Consider the following 14,788-nt stretch of genomic DNA (forward strand, 5'->3'; position numbering starts at 1 on the left):
TAAGTTTTTATTTATTATAATAATGTATAAAAACAAAGACATTAATAGAAAAAATTAAACAATGTAACTGATATTGTAATCCATTTAGCCATATTTTTTTAACTCAATATCAAAACGCTATTATCTATTTTTATATTACAAAATTTTCTTAAACAATAAAATCTTTAAAAACAATAAAATACAAATCACAAAATTAACATTAGATAAGCTTAGAGAAAAAATTTGGTTATCAATCACAAAAAATGATCTTTTCAAATAATAATTCATTGATTAAAAATATATATATATATATATATAAACAAATATTGTTATTTTTTTATTGAAATTAAATTTTTAAAATGATATTACTTGTAATTATAATCATATTTATATATCTATAATAGCAATCATATAGATATATATATTAGATTTAAAAAAAACAATATTCTATCTTCTTATTTCAACTAATTACAATAACGTAATCTTATTTTTTATAGGTAACAAATCTCACACCCGATACGAGTTACGTATTCCTTGTTCGTGCTCGAAATAATCAAGGTCTTTCTGTTCCTGGTCCATTCTCGGATGTTGCACGTACTACAAATCTTGATCAACACGCGATTCCTCAAACTGAATTGATTCGCGCAAGAGATCGTCTAAACAGTGAGATTCTTTACTTGAAAGATGTTCAACCTTTAAGTAGCACCAGTGTGAAAATTGTTTGGGACGTAAGTAAATATGTGTTGAAATGATTGCTGAAATAACATTGAGACTATTACATATTGTTTGAAAGGTTAAAATATTCACATTCTCGAATCTTGTATCTCTTTCTCGTATTGCGATTAATTTTTCTCGATGTTGTATTTGTCCTATAAACATTTAGATACTTGGAGCAGCTGATCTGGTTGAAGGATTGTATATAAGATACCGTGAAGTATCCGAGAAACCAGAATATCGAATGGTCACTGTGCTGAACGCCGGAGCAACTAGTTACGTGTTGACCAACCTGAACAAGTACACACGTTACGAGTTTTTTCTAGTTCCTTTTTTCAAGACTATTGAAGGGAGGCCGAGCAATGTAAAACTAGCGACAACACTGGAAGATATACCTTCCGGGGCGCCTGAAAATGTTCATGTCGGAATGATAAATATTACATCAGCATTCGTTCGTTGGTCTCCTCCGCCGAAAAGTACACAAAACGGACAATTACTAGGATATAAGGTAATTAAAATAATGAACGGAATATTAGATTTTCTTTTTCATTTTCAACAATTTCTTACATACGTCTTTCATTCTTTTATGCTTTTCTGACAATCGAGTTGAAATTGTTTTTCCTCGACAGATTCAAATCAAGAGCAATAGTAGTAACAAGATTCTGGGACAGATGTCTTTAAATGCATCGACGACGTCAGTGATTATCAACAGTTTGACGACAGGTGGTCTTTATACAGCACGTGTTGCCGGATATACTCGCGTGGGTCAAGGACCGTTTTCCAATCCAACTATTTTAAACATGGATCCAGGACAATTAACGCAGTTGCCACCACGAACGGATCCCAGTCAAAGAAACGCTTCTGTTGTTAGTGAAACCTGGTTTCTGATTTTAATGATAACAGTCGTGCTAACCGTTATTGCCGCTTTATTGGGCGCCGTTTACGTTAGACGAAGACAAGCGATGAGTAAACAACTCGGTCACTTGAACGTTCCTGTTGGCACAGCTAATGACATTTGTCAATTGAACAAAGATACTCTGTGGCTGGAGCGTGGCTGGAGACCCACTAATACTCTCCAAGCATCCTCCACTGATAAGGATTGCGAAACGAAATTATTGAGTAATCAAAATCAAATCGGTCTCCCACCTGGAATCGTTGGAATGACTGGCTCAGAATACGCTGAAGTTAATTTAACGACGTTTTACAATACCCGAAAGCAATTGCAAGCGCCACCAGAACCATACGCGACGACTACGCTTTGCATGCCTGCTCGCAGTCCAGACTCGGTGGAAACCACCGGTCGAAAATCGAATTCGAGCGACTCCTGTCTCAAGCCCGATTATTCCAGTTTAGATTCAAATTTAGATAGAAACAAATCAACCGTGTCACCGAGCAGCGACAATGCAAGTAGCGTTTACAATGCAGATGATAATACGGAAGCACAAAGAAGAGCGGGTCATCAATATAGAATGCCGTTACCGAATGAAAATCAACCTCCAAATTGGTGCGATATGCTACCACCACCACCAGAACATCCACCCTCGTTCGAAGGATCGCTGGGTTCCTCCAGAACACATTCGCATACGCATCATCAGCACCAACATCAATATCAATACCATCATCATCATCATCCGCATCAAATTCAACATCAATATCAGCATCAACATCATTACCAGCATCAACAGCAGCAGCAACAACAACAACAACAACAACAATATCAACATCAAACTGCATTTAGTCCTCATCTGGGGAAGAGAAGCATTGAAAGACAAAATGATTTAGACCTAATGGCGGGTGCAGGATTAGCTTTGGGATTAGGTTTAAATACGAGCTCGAATTCAGGTTCTGGCTCTGGTTTAGGTTCTGGAAGTGCAGGAGGGTGGTGGTGGTGGTGGTGGTGGTGGTGGTAGTGGCAGTGGCGGCGGTGGTGGATCTGGTTCCGGTTCTGGATCGAGAAATTCACAAAGCCCGCCTAGTCCACCAACTAGAGTAATGAACAATTTAGGAGGCTCGGATACAATTTGGAATAGTTCGGGTCAACAATCGCAATCTTTCGAAAATTCACAAAACAACGTTCATCAGCAGAGCAGATATACAAGTTTGCCCCCACAAACGAATCCACCAGCACTGCCTATATTCCCACAGTCATTCGATTGTTACGAATCGTATAAAGGAAATCAAGAAAACGAATATGAGAGTGGTTCTCTTTTGTATGGTCAACGAAATGATTCGCCGTTAGAAGATTACGATTCTACGTACAGTCACGTGAATCGAGCGGATTCTCGATCGGAACGATCGATGGCAAATGAAGAAATTTATCGACGAAACGATGAAGATAATTATCCGACGGAGAACCATTATCAGGCCGAGAATGATGAATGGGATAGAAAATCTTGCGATTCAAACGCACACTCGGATATTTGTTGTTCCTGTTCAGAATCTAGTTGCCTCTATGGGAACACAATCGACTACAACGATCAATTCGCTTCGTCATCGGTGAATTGTCTTCATGGTAAAACAGGATCTCGAAATAGAAATGGCAGGAGCCCACGTAGAAGAAATACCAGAACTGCATCGCCGACTTATAGTAGCGGTGATAGTAATTATTCCTGTATTCCCCCGAGGCAATCTGGAAGCGTTAGCTCGCAAGAAAGGTCGAGGCATAACCGTGGAAAAGGTTGGGGTTATATAAATTTACACTTTTGTCTCTCGTCCTAAGATTCAATTATCGATATCTCTTTTATTCCCTTTTATTCTCTTTCAGATAAAGTGCCTAGCTTCTCGAGAATCGGCGGCTATCCTCAGCACAATTCCTCAGCCTCGAATACGGTCAGCAGTTCTGGAAGTCAAAGATACAACAAGTTGAATAACGTTTTTGTAGGTGGTGGAAATTCGAATGCTCCTATAGAGTGTAGTCGGCCGGCCGACTTTCGTGATGGCTAATTTTACGAAATGATATCGATCCCTGGTAATATTTACCAATGTGAAATAATGTGAAACAATTGACTTCGATCGCAACGAATCGTAGCCGTCTCGCGCGACAATATCGCGAACAGTCTTAAAGTACCTTTTGCGGGCTAATCACGTCCTCAATATTTCCAAACATTAATAACTGTTAACCGTGATATTCCTTAATCCTTGTCGCGTTTTCTTCTTCTTTCTATCTACGATATGCGAACTGCTTTCATTTTATCTTTTCTTCCCGGTGGATCTATTTAATCTCATTTGCATAAGTTATGATAATTATTGAAGAGAATATAATAGCGATGTCAATAACTTTGAAATATGTTGTCAAAATTTAATATTTTGAATGAGTTTTCTTTATTCGTATAATCATTGCTCGATCTTAGTTTCCAAGATGTCAAAAGAATATTTTTTATATTGCATATAAATAAATATGCCACACAGTTCAGAGGAATTAGCTCTATAATATATATTATAAAGATCATTCTCTTAATTAAGTTTCAAAAGATTAATTATTTCTATTCTTCAAAAAATGTTAATTATTAACAAAAATTTTTCATTAAAATTATGCAGATTTCCATAAGTTATTATAGTTATTGGATTAAATTATATTATAATTTGATTTTAATATGGATCTATTTATTATAGATATGTTTCTTTAGCTTAATTAATATTAATTTTTGAAAAAATGAAATAGAAGCTTAGATTTAGATCATTTTTTACTTAATTAATAAAAGTTATTGATTGAATTAGATTAAACTATTGCCTATGTCAATACAAAAAATTAAAAATGTATATATATTATAATGCATTATAATAATTTATATTTTTAATACAGCCATATTCAAAAACTTATCATTGAAAATATGCTTTGAAATATGCTGTGAAATACTCTACTTTTATTCATTTAAAGTTTTAAATAATTGAAACTATAGTTTTGTATATCTAATCTAATTCAAATAAAATATCTTTGAAACTGAACAATTATGTGTATAAGAAAAAGTTCTTCAGAATATTTCTATAGGCAATATATTTTAAGATTATTGGACTCAATGCTATTTTTATTCTTAATAATTATCAGTTCTTTTTTTTAGGTCTAGTATAAATGAATGTGAATTCTGCGTTTCAATGTGACTGCGTATATATAATACTTTTGCGATATTTTCGATAAATAAGAAATAACGAATGATTTTTTTCAGTTATTCAATTTTTTATTATTTGCTCAATATATATATATATATATATATCCACTGCCATAGAAAATGTACACATTGGACGACCATAAGACTTGACAACAAACAGCGGATAGGATGCAAAATCACATAAACGTACGACGAGAAGGAAATGTTTATGAAATATGATCCGGCGTACACACGCGTGCGATAATTTTCGTTAATCTTAAAGTGGCGTGACTTATTTTTCAAAGATTTTAGATTTTCGCCACTCAAACGTTTCGCGCGATTGTATTATTTTTCGAATAAAACGTTCCTAAGTGGTAAGAAAAACTCTATAACTTCGTCGCGTGAATGCGAAGCAATCGCCACGTGATTTTTCTTAAACGATACGTATAGCTGTTAAGGGTACATGCGGCAAAAAATTATTGAAATCATGACTGATGCGCAAGAAGTATTATATCATATCGAGCAATTTTTGTATGTATGTATGTATGTATGTATGAATGTATGAATGTATGCATACGTATGCTTATGTACGTGTGTATATATGCGTGTACAAGCTTATTCTTTTTTTTTTTTTTTTCTCTAAAAGCAATTGAAACAGTCAAGAGTAATCATCGACCAATGTCTTTTGCCACAAATCTCAAAAAAATAAAAAATCCGTATTGATCTAGATTCAATTTATTCGTTCGTTCAATTCATCCAAATAAAATAAATATAAAATATGGCATATAATCAAAATGATTCATCTATGTATAATCATTCGCCAATTTTAAATCAAAGAAAAATATAAAAATAGATATAGAAATTAAAACAATCTTGAATAATATAAAATTTCAAATTAAATCAAATTATTGGTTCGATTACTTTTTCAAATCATCATTTCGATCTGTTCTTTTTGCGAAAAAATTCATTACGAGGCAACGTAATGATAGTTTTAATAATACTTAATAATAAATTGAGATTGAGTAAAAGACACTCGTCGTAATAATCGCTCAAATTCATTAAAATTAGTTTGTTCTTTTAAGCAAGGAAAGATCGTAAGTCGGCGGTCGTTAAATATTTATTAACAAGTGTTACGTCAAAATAGAATAACGAATACTAACACTAAACGCACTGCCGAATGTCATAATTCCGGAAGACCACGTACACCAAATGTGGAAATACGATTTGATGTAATATAGATATATGTATAAATTACTCGCGCGAGTGAAGGTTCGCAAATGAAATTGGTAAATCCGTAGCACGTATAGATACAAGTATAATCCATCCAGAAAGATGAGAAGCAAAACAAAAAAAAAAAAAAAAAAAACTTATAATTAACAAATTAAAAGAAAAGGAAAAACATTCGTTTTTGTAGGATGTTTACGATAAAATTCGACCGAGAGAAAGAGAGAGAGAGAGAAACGTAGCTACGTAGAACGTATATTTTAAGTATTCACCGTAATAATATCTGAACTATCTCTGATAGTCTGTTTAGATTGTACGCTGAGTTTGCCAAACTTCGTCGGACTTCAATGACTGGTAAATGGTCGTTCTATAGGCACATAGATTTTTTGGGAGAACAAACAAACACCTCCAAATCTGTATATATAAATTCGCACTCGAAATTCCCCGCGATACGGGAAAATTCGATCGATAGTAGTTACTTACTTAGATACTGAAAATATTTCGCGTCCAAGATCGACAACTCGTGATACTTTCGTTTACACGATAGAATCGCGAGTGAACGATTCTTGGCGTTATTCTGAACCATCCTATCAATTTGCAAAACGAAAAAAGTAATGATGTTATTTTTATAGTTTCTCATATTTGCACGATTGTTACGATGGTTCATACTGTTTGTATCATATTACGCGTAACCCTCCTTCGAGTTGGACAAAAATAAAAAAGATCGCGTACGGATCGGGATATTTACATACGAATTTTTTTTTTCCGCGTATAGTGTCCGTTTTTATTTTTAATTTTATCCTTATCACCAATAATACAACCTCGTTTTCAATTCCACCTATCATCGTTTTATTGTTTCTTATCATCCTGTATCAGCGTATTGCCCATAACTTTAATTAATTTCTACGTAAATTACTCCTATGCTTATACGCTTGTTCTTGCGCTCATCTGCATTTAATCATTTAAATTATCTAACAAGGAACGGAAAATTAAAATAGGGAACGGGATACACGAGGAACAGATCGGTGTTTTTCCGTTTGTGAAATATAACCAAATTGAATGTAATTCTCGAGAACTGAATTATGTTCGTAGAAATTTTACGAAATTTTCGTAAGTGATTTATCAATCACTGCCAATAGCTGAATAGTCTCTTACGAAAATTGGACGTTTTGTTCTATGGCAGATGAAAATTATCGACGTTAATGTAGAATAACAAAATATTTTGTAGTCACACCGCACTAATCGTCATATCATTAACTTTTAGATCGAGAGATCTAATAAAACGTTCCGAACAAGGCGATTCGACAAGTTTTAATCTTACTTGCATTTTTTAGGTCTTACAATTAGGTCTAAATTTAAACACAAAGGCTGATAAGTGATTTAGCATAAATCTTCTTTACGTTTTGTAAATAAAGCGCATGAAAAAAACAGAAATCGTTCGTTCGTAAGCGTTTTCGTAGGCAATAACTTATTTATTATGAGACAAACGCGAGTGATTGTCCATTTTGATCACATAATTGAAAAGAAAAATAATGCTAATAAAATTGATGCAGACTAGTAACATACGCATACAGGCGAACACGCGCGCACAAATGTAGATAATTTAAAAGTAATAATTATTATTGTCAAGTACTACATATACATATAAAGCGATATACGAAAACGTTACATAATATACGAGTAACGATTATTAATAAAAACAAAGAAAAAGTGACGTTGAAAACCTCGTGTATTTTATTAACTTTTTTTAACAATAATTCCCGACAATTTAATGAAAAAAAAGATGATTATATACATATTTCCTCTTATCCTATTTTCTTTCATTTTAACAAACTGCAGCAAAATAACAAAGAGGAAAATGAAAAATAATTTTAGAGTATCATAAAATTCATGTTTAATAAGTTTATAACTTTATTATAACAAAACATAATATTTTAGTAATTACTTATAATTTTGTTTCATCGATAGAATATCAAATTCTATTGATTAAGTTTATATATAATTACCCGCAACCTCCCTTTTTGCAACAAGAGCGCTTAGGTGGTCTATATCCTCTAGAACCATCACCCATTAATGGATTATATTCTGTAATTAGCAAATGTAACAATTGAGTATATCAATTGATTATTGATTTTATTTTCTATATCTTTCATTTAATTTTAATTAAAAAAAATCTATATTTACCTTCTCTTAATGACTTGTGTTTCTTCTCTGTAAAAGGAGAATCATTATTTTTCTTTCCTAGTCTAGAGTCTAAGACATTGTTCCAAATGTCCAAAGTCAATTTTGATGTTTCTTTTATCTTTTCTTTCTGCTAAAATATAGAACAAATATTTTTTATTAATAATTAGAAAATATTTTATCATATTTAAAATCAATATTTATAATTTACTTCTTTTCCCTTTTCTTCTGTTAACATGGCACATTTCTGATAATATTCCTCTTGCATCCTTTGTCTTGAAGCTTCCAAACCTAATAATCTTGCTTGCAAGAGATCTGGATCTATATATAATAAGTATTATTAAGTATATTAAGTATTTTTATATTTATTATAGTCTTTATATATTTTAGATAATAATATGTATGTTTATTTACTTTTACGATATTTTGCTGCATATTCAAATTCATCCCTTCTTAGTTTCCAATTTAAATATTTCTCTCGAATATAAGGAGATGCAAACCAAAATGAGATTCCAATTGCAACTAAATACCATCCAATAGATGCAATAGCACTCCATACTATGGCAATTTTTAAGATATAATTATATTAAATTATAAGATTAAAATTTATATGAAAATATATTAATTTGATTAATTTATAAATAATAATTAACGAATCATTTTATATAATTATATTTTTTTATTGTATATTTATGAATATAAAACCAAATATTTGATTATAATCTTTTTCAACTAAATAAAAAATATAAATTATTATTTAATAATAAAATCATTATATAAAATAAATTATTTTTTTTTATTATTAATATTTATTAAGATAAATATTATAATAAGTGAAATTTAATAAAAAAGAAAAATCTTAGTCCTTATTTAGGTTATGTTTTTGTATATTTTTTTCATATATTTTACATACGTACGTACTTGTTCTAAAATAAGATATTTCAAATTCATTTCCGTTAAAATAATCCATTTTTTACTTCTGCTTCGTAATTTTGTACCTGTGATTTTAATAATAATATATATAGATTTTAAGCTATAGAGATCTTTGAACCAGTTTTAATAAACACTACAATGAAGTGTTTAATAAGTTTGTTTATATATGAAAAATATTTTTGTTACTATCCAATTATGATTGTATTATATGTTCACTTGAATTTTATTTAATAAAATGTACAACTGTAATAAAAATTATAATTGTTTATAAATCAACAAGATTAATAATTAATAATACAATTAAAAAAATTGTTAAATATGTAAAGAGTAAAAAAGAATATTGATCACTTAATTTATATATTTTTTATTTCACCTCTTTTAATATTTTATCTATACATAAACTTCATTTGTGATCCAATCAATTATTCTAAACGTCATCATGAATCACAAAATGTATATAATAATGGAACGTAAAAATCGATCGATACATCGAAATATACGTAATAATCGATCGATGTATCGAATATCGAAACTTAACCACTTATACATAAATTTACATTAAAATATACACTACTTGAAATTTTATAAACATTGTATCATTGTAGCTACATAGAATCTTGTATTAATATAATAATGTAATATAAATAATAATTTTACTTACATTGATATGATAAATTTTATATGAAAAAATTTATTATATTAACAAAATTCTAATCTGATTTTTATTTTTAATTCCAAACTTTCAATCAATAATTTATGTACAATAAATTATTATAAAATAAATATATCATATAATACTGTATATTTATAACATATCGTAAATTGATAATAAATATTATACAATATTTACAATATTAATTTTAATTAAAATCATAATTTAAAAAATATTATGATAATGCAATATATTATTCAGTTAACATTATTATTCAAATTAAATTTCAATAACCATATTTTTCATTGAGACTTGTTTTTCCATCTCCTGCTTGATCTGATGGAGGAATCCATGTCGAATAATTATCCGTATCTTGGTCACAATATATTTTTTGTTGTTTTTGTCGATGTTTCTTCGTTACTTCAGTTTTTTGTGTTTTATGCTTGTGCTGTTCTTCATGTTTCTCAGAAGATTCATTTTTAACACTAGCAATAGTATTATTAGATTGTTGTAATTCAACATTTTTGTTACATAATTCATTATGAGATAAATTAGAAGTTGATTCATCGTCACTATCAACTTCTTCTATACATTCTGTTTCCATTGTTATGTTTGATACATGTAATTTACTAAGTGTATTTTCATGTTGATTTGTTTGTTTTTCCTATATAATTATTTCATTAAATTAATGTAAATAATATATATATAATAAAAAATAATATTAAATGAAATTGAAAATAAATATTTACTTACCTTTTTATGACGAATTAATGAACTGTGAATTTTCTTTGTTTCAGAAGGTATTTTTTTCATAACAGTCACGTCTGTATGTGCATCTGTACTATAATTTGTAGAAGAAAGACTAGGTAAATTTGCTGGCTGTGTCAAGTTTAATAATTTAATTAAATTTGACTCTTCTTTTTGAAGATTTTGTAATTCTAACTTCATTTTAGCAATATCATTTTTAGTTAAAGCAAACGAATTTAAACTTGACATAAAAGCATCTAATGCATCCTCTTCAGTTGTATCAATTTTTGTAGTATTTGCATTTTGCCAATTTTGAATTGAAGTTGATAAATGTGTTATTTTTTCTGTAACTTCCTTATGTTTTTCAAGCTATAATAACAATACAATAAAATTTTTGTTTTTATCTATTTTTAAATTATAAAATAGAAAATAATACAATTCAACTCACTAATGAATCATATGTTTCTACTTTTTGCTCTAATTTTCCAGCTAGTCGCATTCTCTGTTCACGCTTTTTTTCTATTGATCCTGTTCTATCTAAAAAATTATCTTCATCCGAATCATAATAATCTTCTGCTTCCCAATTTCTTGTTTTCCTTTTTTTTGCTTCTATAATTGAATTAATCATCAAAATGAAATAAGAATTATAAGTTTTTTCATAAGTTATTTTTAATACGTTTCAATAACAAATATAATAAAAAAATTATAATGTTCTTAATTGTTAATAAAAATTATTAATCTTTATAATAATTATTAATTTATAATAAATTATTATAAAGATTGTAGAATATTGTTCTTACCATGATTTGCTTGCCTTAATAATCCATATCTATCCAATATCTTACAAGCTTCAAGTGCACACTGTATAACTGCTTCTTTCTTCTTACCTTTAACAAGAGCTTCTGCTCTCATTGAATGACCAACAATATCTTCAGTAGGAAGACTAAATATTTTCCATATTATATTATTTAAGATATTTTTATAAATATAATTAAAAACATATAAATCATATATGACTCTATACTTACTCTACCCAACACAAAAATTGTCCAAATCCTTTTTCTTCTACTTGATAATGAAGATCATATCCTTCTCTTTCAAACCACCCCCTTAGAGTTTTCTTAGGATCTTCTAAAATTAAATCTTCATCTGCAAAAGAAGCATAAGGATTTTCTTGTAAATCTGTTTCTTCCTCTGCATCTTCTCCCATTCCCCAGTCAATGCCTTCACTTTCTTTGTCTTCACTGGATTCTTCAGCTTTTTCTTTTTCATATTTTTGCAATTGAGATGCTCTCATTTCCTGAAATATTTTTTGTTTTATTTCATATTTATTTACAAAACAAATTATTTACAAAAAACATTAAGGAAATAAATTTCTAAATTAATTAAACTTTGATTCAAAACATTATTTTTTTTCAATTTTTTTTGCTTAATTTTATTGATAAACATAGACAAAATATAATAATTTTTAATATTGAAATTTATTTATTTAAAATTTATATGTTAAGATTTTGTAGTACTTTATTATACAAACTTTATTATATTTTATTATATTTAGATTTATCTTTTAGACATTTCAGAAATCTTTAAGATTCTTAGAATGTGAAAATAAAATATAAGACAATCTGAATGAATGAAATTATAATGATAAATTACAATGATCAAAGTTACAATGATAGTGAGTATTAGTTTCATATTTTATATGAATTTTATATATGTATCTATTCAAAATATATTTAAAAATATATATTTTAAATTCATTAAAATCACTAAAGTATTATACTTTCTATATAATTATTCACTTTCTGTATAATTTGATTTTTAAGGGCAATTAATTATTTAAACATAGAAAATCATATTCATAATTTTTCCAAATAATTGTTTCTTTAGAATTTGGCAAATTAGATAAATTGCAATTATAAAAAAATTTTTCAAAAAAAAATTTTCAAAAGAATACTCAGAAAAAACCATTCAATTCTTTCAAAAAATTATATTCTAATACCTATATCATTTAAAATTTATTTTAAACTTTATATTACAAACATTTTAATAATTTATTTTCAATGCATAAAATATTATTATTATATATTGGCAACATGACTCATAAGACAAAAAAAATATATTTAAATATATATAAATATAAATTCTGAATCAATTAACCATATAATATTGCAAAATTAAATTAAATTTTAATAAATTGACTTTCAAACAAATATATTTCAACATTAAAAATTATTATATTTTGTAATATTTATCAATAATTATTAGATTATATAAAAAAAATTTAAAAAAAAATAACATGAATCAAAGTTTAATCTTTAAATTAAATAATAAATACCTTTAATTCTGTCAAGCTATATTGAGATTCTTCTTCCTCATCTTCTGGCGGAGCTTGTAAAATATATTTTCTTTGGCTACAACCAAATCTGAGCATATGACCTCCACGTATTCTTACATAAATATTAGGTTTTATACGACTTCCATTCCAAAAAGTACCATGAGTACTTCCTAAGTCGTATACATAAAAACCTTTATCATTTTCATTGTCTTCTTCTAATCTATATTGCAAAATTGCATGATATCTTGAAATAGTAGGATGTGCAAGTGATAAATGACACGAGGGTAAACGTCCAATAACATAAAAACTTTGTTCATTGAGTGAAATCGTTTCAACAATGACACCAGATTTTAGTACTTCCATTTTATAATTTTCTTTTGGCTTTCCTCCCCATAGTGGTTCTCTATATGAACAATCTTGTAAATGTTCTTGAGATTTGTCACGATCTGAATGATCATTATTTTCACGTAAACACGTATCTGTTGAAAGAGATGTTTTTGAAATTTTATGTACCGATCCAGAACGTTTTGGACCAATTAATACAGTTGGTTTCTTAAAAGTTACGATATTATCTTTTATTGAAATTGTGTTTTCTTGCGATGTATCAGAAGAAATAGACGTTTTATTAACAGATAATATTTTTTCATTGTTTATCTCATTTTGTACATTTTCTTCACCATCGTTTAAACAATTCCTTGATTCAAATTCGTTTGATCCAATTTCCATTATTTTTATTTTACATAAACAGAAAACAAAAAGAGACAAATATTAAAATTTTTTAAAAATTATCATTAAAAATGCATAAGAATTTTCCTAACCAAATTTTAAATTCGTAGGATTTAAACTATCGTTCAACTAAGTATAATCATAGATTAAATATAAAATAGCAGATATGCTTTAGAAGATATAAGAGATGGCGATTACTATGCCATCTAACTTATTTAATTTTAACTTTATCGATGTGTATGTAATTAATTCTTTTTTGTGATCTCGTGATATTTGATAATTTAATAATATTTTTTTTTAAGTTTCAAAATTTCAATATGGATAAGAATTAGATAACAAATATTTAATATTTTTGCTTGAACCAATAAAATTATTATTTTTTAAGAAATATGAATATTTATGATTGATAACTTCTTTTAATTCGATAACCCGAGTTTTATCTCGAACAAGAAAAGAACTGAATTTTTAGAGATTTCGATATATCGAAATTTTTGAATAAAATAAATTTAACAAACGAAGATTCGACATACAAAATCTTTATATATAAATTAATAATATTCTGATTACAATTGGTTTAAAGAAGAGAAAATTTAAACTTTAAATGTAAATTATTTGTTGCATAAACATATAAATATGTAATATATATAATATAATTATAATATAATTATAATATAATTATATATAATATAATTATAAAATTGACATAAAAAAATTTTCATAAATGTGCCACATGATCAAAAAATAAAAAGTAGAGATATTGATTTGTTATTTTCTTTTTCGTTTTGAATGATTGATTTTCATGTGACATATAATCATAATTTTTGAATTAGGAAAAGGTAACAATAATAAAAATTGGACTTATATAAATAAATTCCAACTTGTAGAACTATTCTAAATTCCAGTTCAGAAATAATTTATATAAATATATGATAAATAATCGAGTTAAAGATTTATTTCTACTTTAGAAATTTTGGCAATAAAATGAAATAGAATAGACAAAGTCATAGATTTATAGATACGAATTATAGAGATTCAAGTTTTTAGATTTTTAAATATTTTAGATTTATATTATATTTATATTTTATATTTATATTTTAGATTTTAGATATTTTATTAAATATATTTATTAATTTTTCCTTTCAATAATTATCAATTAGTTTTTTTAGAATATATTATAATATATATTAAATATATAATGTTATAAATTAA

General features: G+C 27.7%; 3 protein-coding genes across 6 annotated transcripts in view; 1 reads left to right on the plus strand and 2 right to left on the minus strand.

Annotated features, from left to right (window-relative positions):
• LOC100865576 (roundabout homolog 2) overlaps window positions 1-7,725 on the plus strand; it is a 49,413-nt gene extending 41,688 nt beyond the window's left edge. Inside the window, 5 exon segments of the mRNA XM_086907805.1 lie at window positions 477-707; window positions 863-1,201; window positions 1,323-2,572; window positions 2,574-3,370; window positions 3,458-7,725. Coding sequence (XP_086763931.1) covers window positions 477-707; window positions 863-1,201; window positions 1,323-2,572; window positions 2,574-3,370; window positions 3,458-3,636 — 2,796 coding nt within the window. The 3' untranslated portion in view covers window positions 3,637-7,725.
• On the minus strand, window positions 3,394-9,815 carry LOC100866484 (uncharacterized). 4 transcript variants are annotated; one of them, XM_003691117.4, is made up of 7 exons: window positions 9,490-9,815; window positions 9,105-9,359; window positions 8,598-8,741; window positions 8,395-8,504; window positions 8,187-8,316; window positions 8,009-8,087; window positions 3,394-3,532 (listed from the first exon to the last, which is right to left on the minus strand). In XM_003691117.4, the coding sequence occupies exons 2-7, from the start codon at window positions 9,151-9,153 to the stop codon at window positions 3,508-3,510; spliced, it is 537 nt and encodes a 178-aa protein (XP_003691165.2). In that variant the 5' UTR covers window positions 9,154-9,359; window positions 9,490-9,815; the 3' UTR covers window positions 3,394-3,507. The 4 variants fall into 4 exon arrangements, with proteins under 4 accessions (XP_003691165.2, XP_012350922.2, XP_086763932.1 ...); XM_012495468.3 differs by having other exon boundaries at window positions 9,105-9,181; window positions 9,490-9,616; XM_086907806.1 differs by lacking the exon at window positions 9,490-9,815 and adding an exon at window positions 9,469-9,487 and having other exon boundaries at window positions 9,105-9,181.
• Window positions 9,816-13,752, minus strand: LOC100863396 (kanadaptin). The gene is made up of 6 exons (XM_003691235.4): window positions 12,854-13,752; window positions 11,544-11,815; window positions 11,316-11,458; window positions 10,964-11,124; window positions 10,522-10,884; window positions 9,816-10,432 (listed from the first exon to the last, which is right to left on the minus strand). The coding sequence occupies exons 1-6, from the start codon at window positions 13,577-13,579 to the stop codon at window positions 10,055-10,057; spliced, it is 2,043 nt and encodes a 680-aa protein (XP_003691283.2). The 5' UTR covers window positions 13,580-13,752; the 3' UTR covers window positions 9,816-10,054.
• Window positions 13,753-14,788: the final 1,036 nt, after the last annotated feature.

This window comes from Apis florea, unplaced genomic scaffold (genome assembly GCF_048593485.1).
Source record: "Apis florea isolate Af1SG1 unplaced genomic scaffold, ASM4859348v1 contig_2899_pilon, whole genome shotgun sequence".
Taxonomy (NCBI): Eukaryota; Metazoa; Arthropoda; class Insecta; order Hymenoptera; family Apidae; genus Apis; species Apis florea.

Coding starts and splice junctions, on each gene's coding strand:
- LOC100866484 (XM_003691117.4), bottom strand. CDS start 9,153: ATGGATTATTTTAACGGAAATGAATTTGAAATATCTTATTTTAGAACA. Junction 8,505..8,597: donor TGCAGCAAAATATCGTAAAA/GTAAATAAACAT, acceptor TATTATATATAG/ATCCAGATCTCTTGCAAGCA. Junction 3,533..8,008: donor TGCAAAAAGGGAGGTTGCGG/GTAATTATATAT, acceptor TTTGACTTCCAG/AACTGCTGACCGTATTCGAG.
- LOC100863396 (XM_003691235.4), bottom strand. CDS start 13,579: ATGGAAATTGGATCAAACGAATTTGAATCAAGGAATTGTTTAAACGAT. Junction 11,816..12,853: donor ATAGCTTGACAGAATTAAAG/GTATTTATTATT, acceptor AAAATATTTCAG/GAAATGAGAGCATCTCAATT. Junction 10,433..10,521: donor CATTAATTCGTCATAAAAAG/GTAAGTAAATAT, acceptor ATAATTATATAG/GAAAAACAAACAAATCAACA.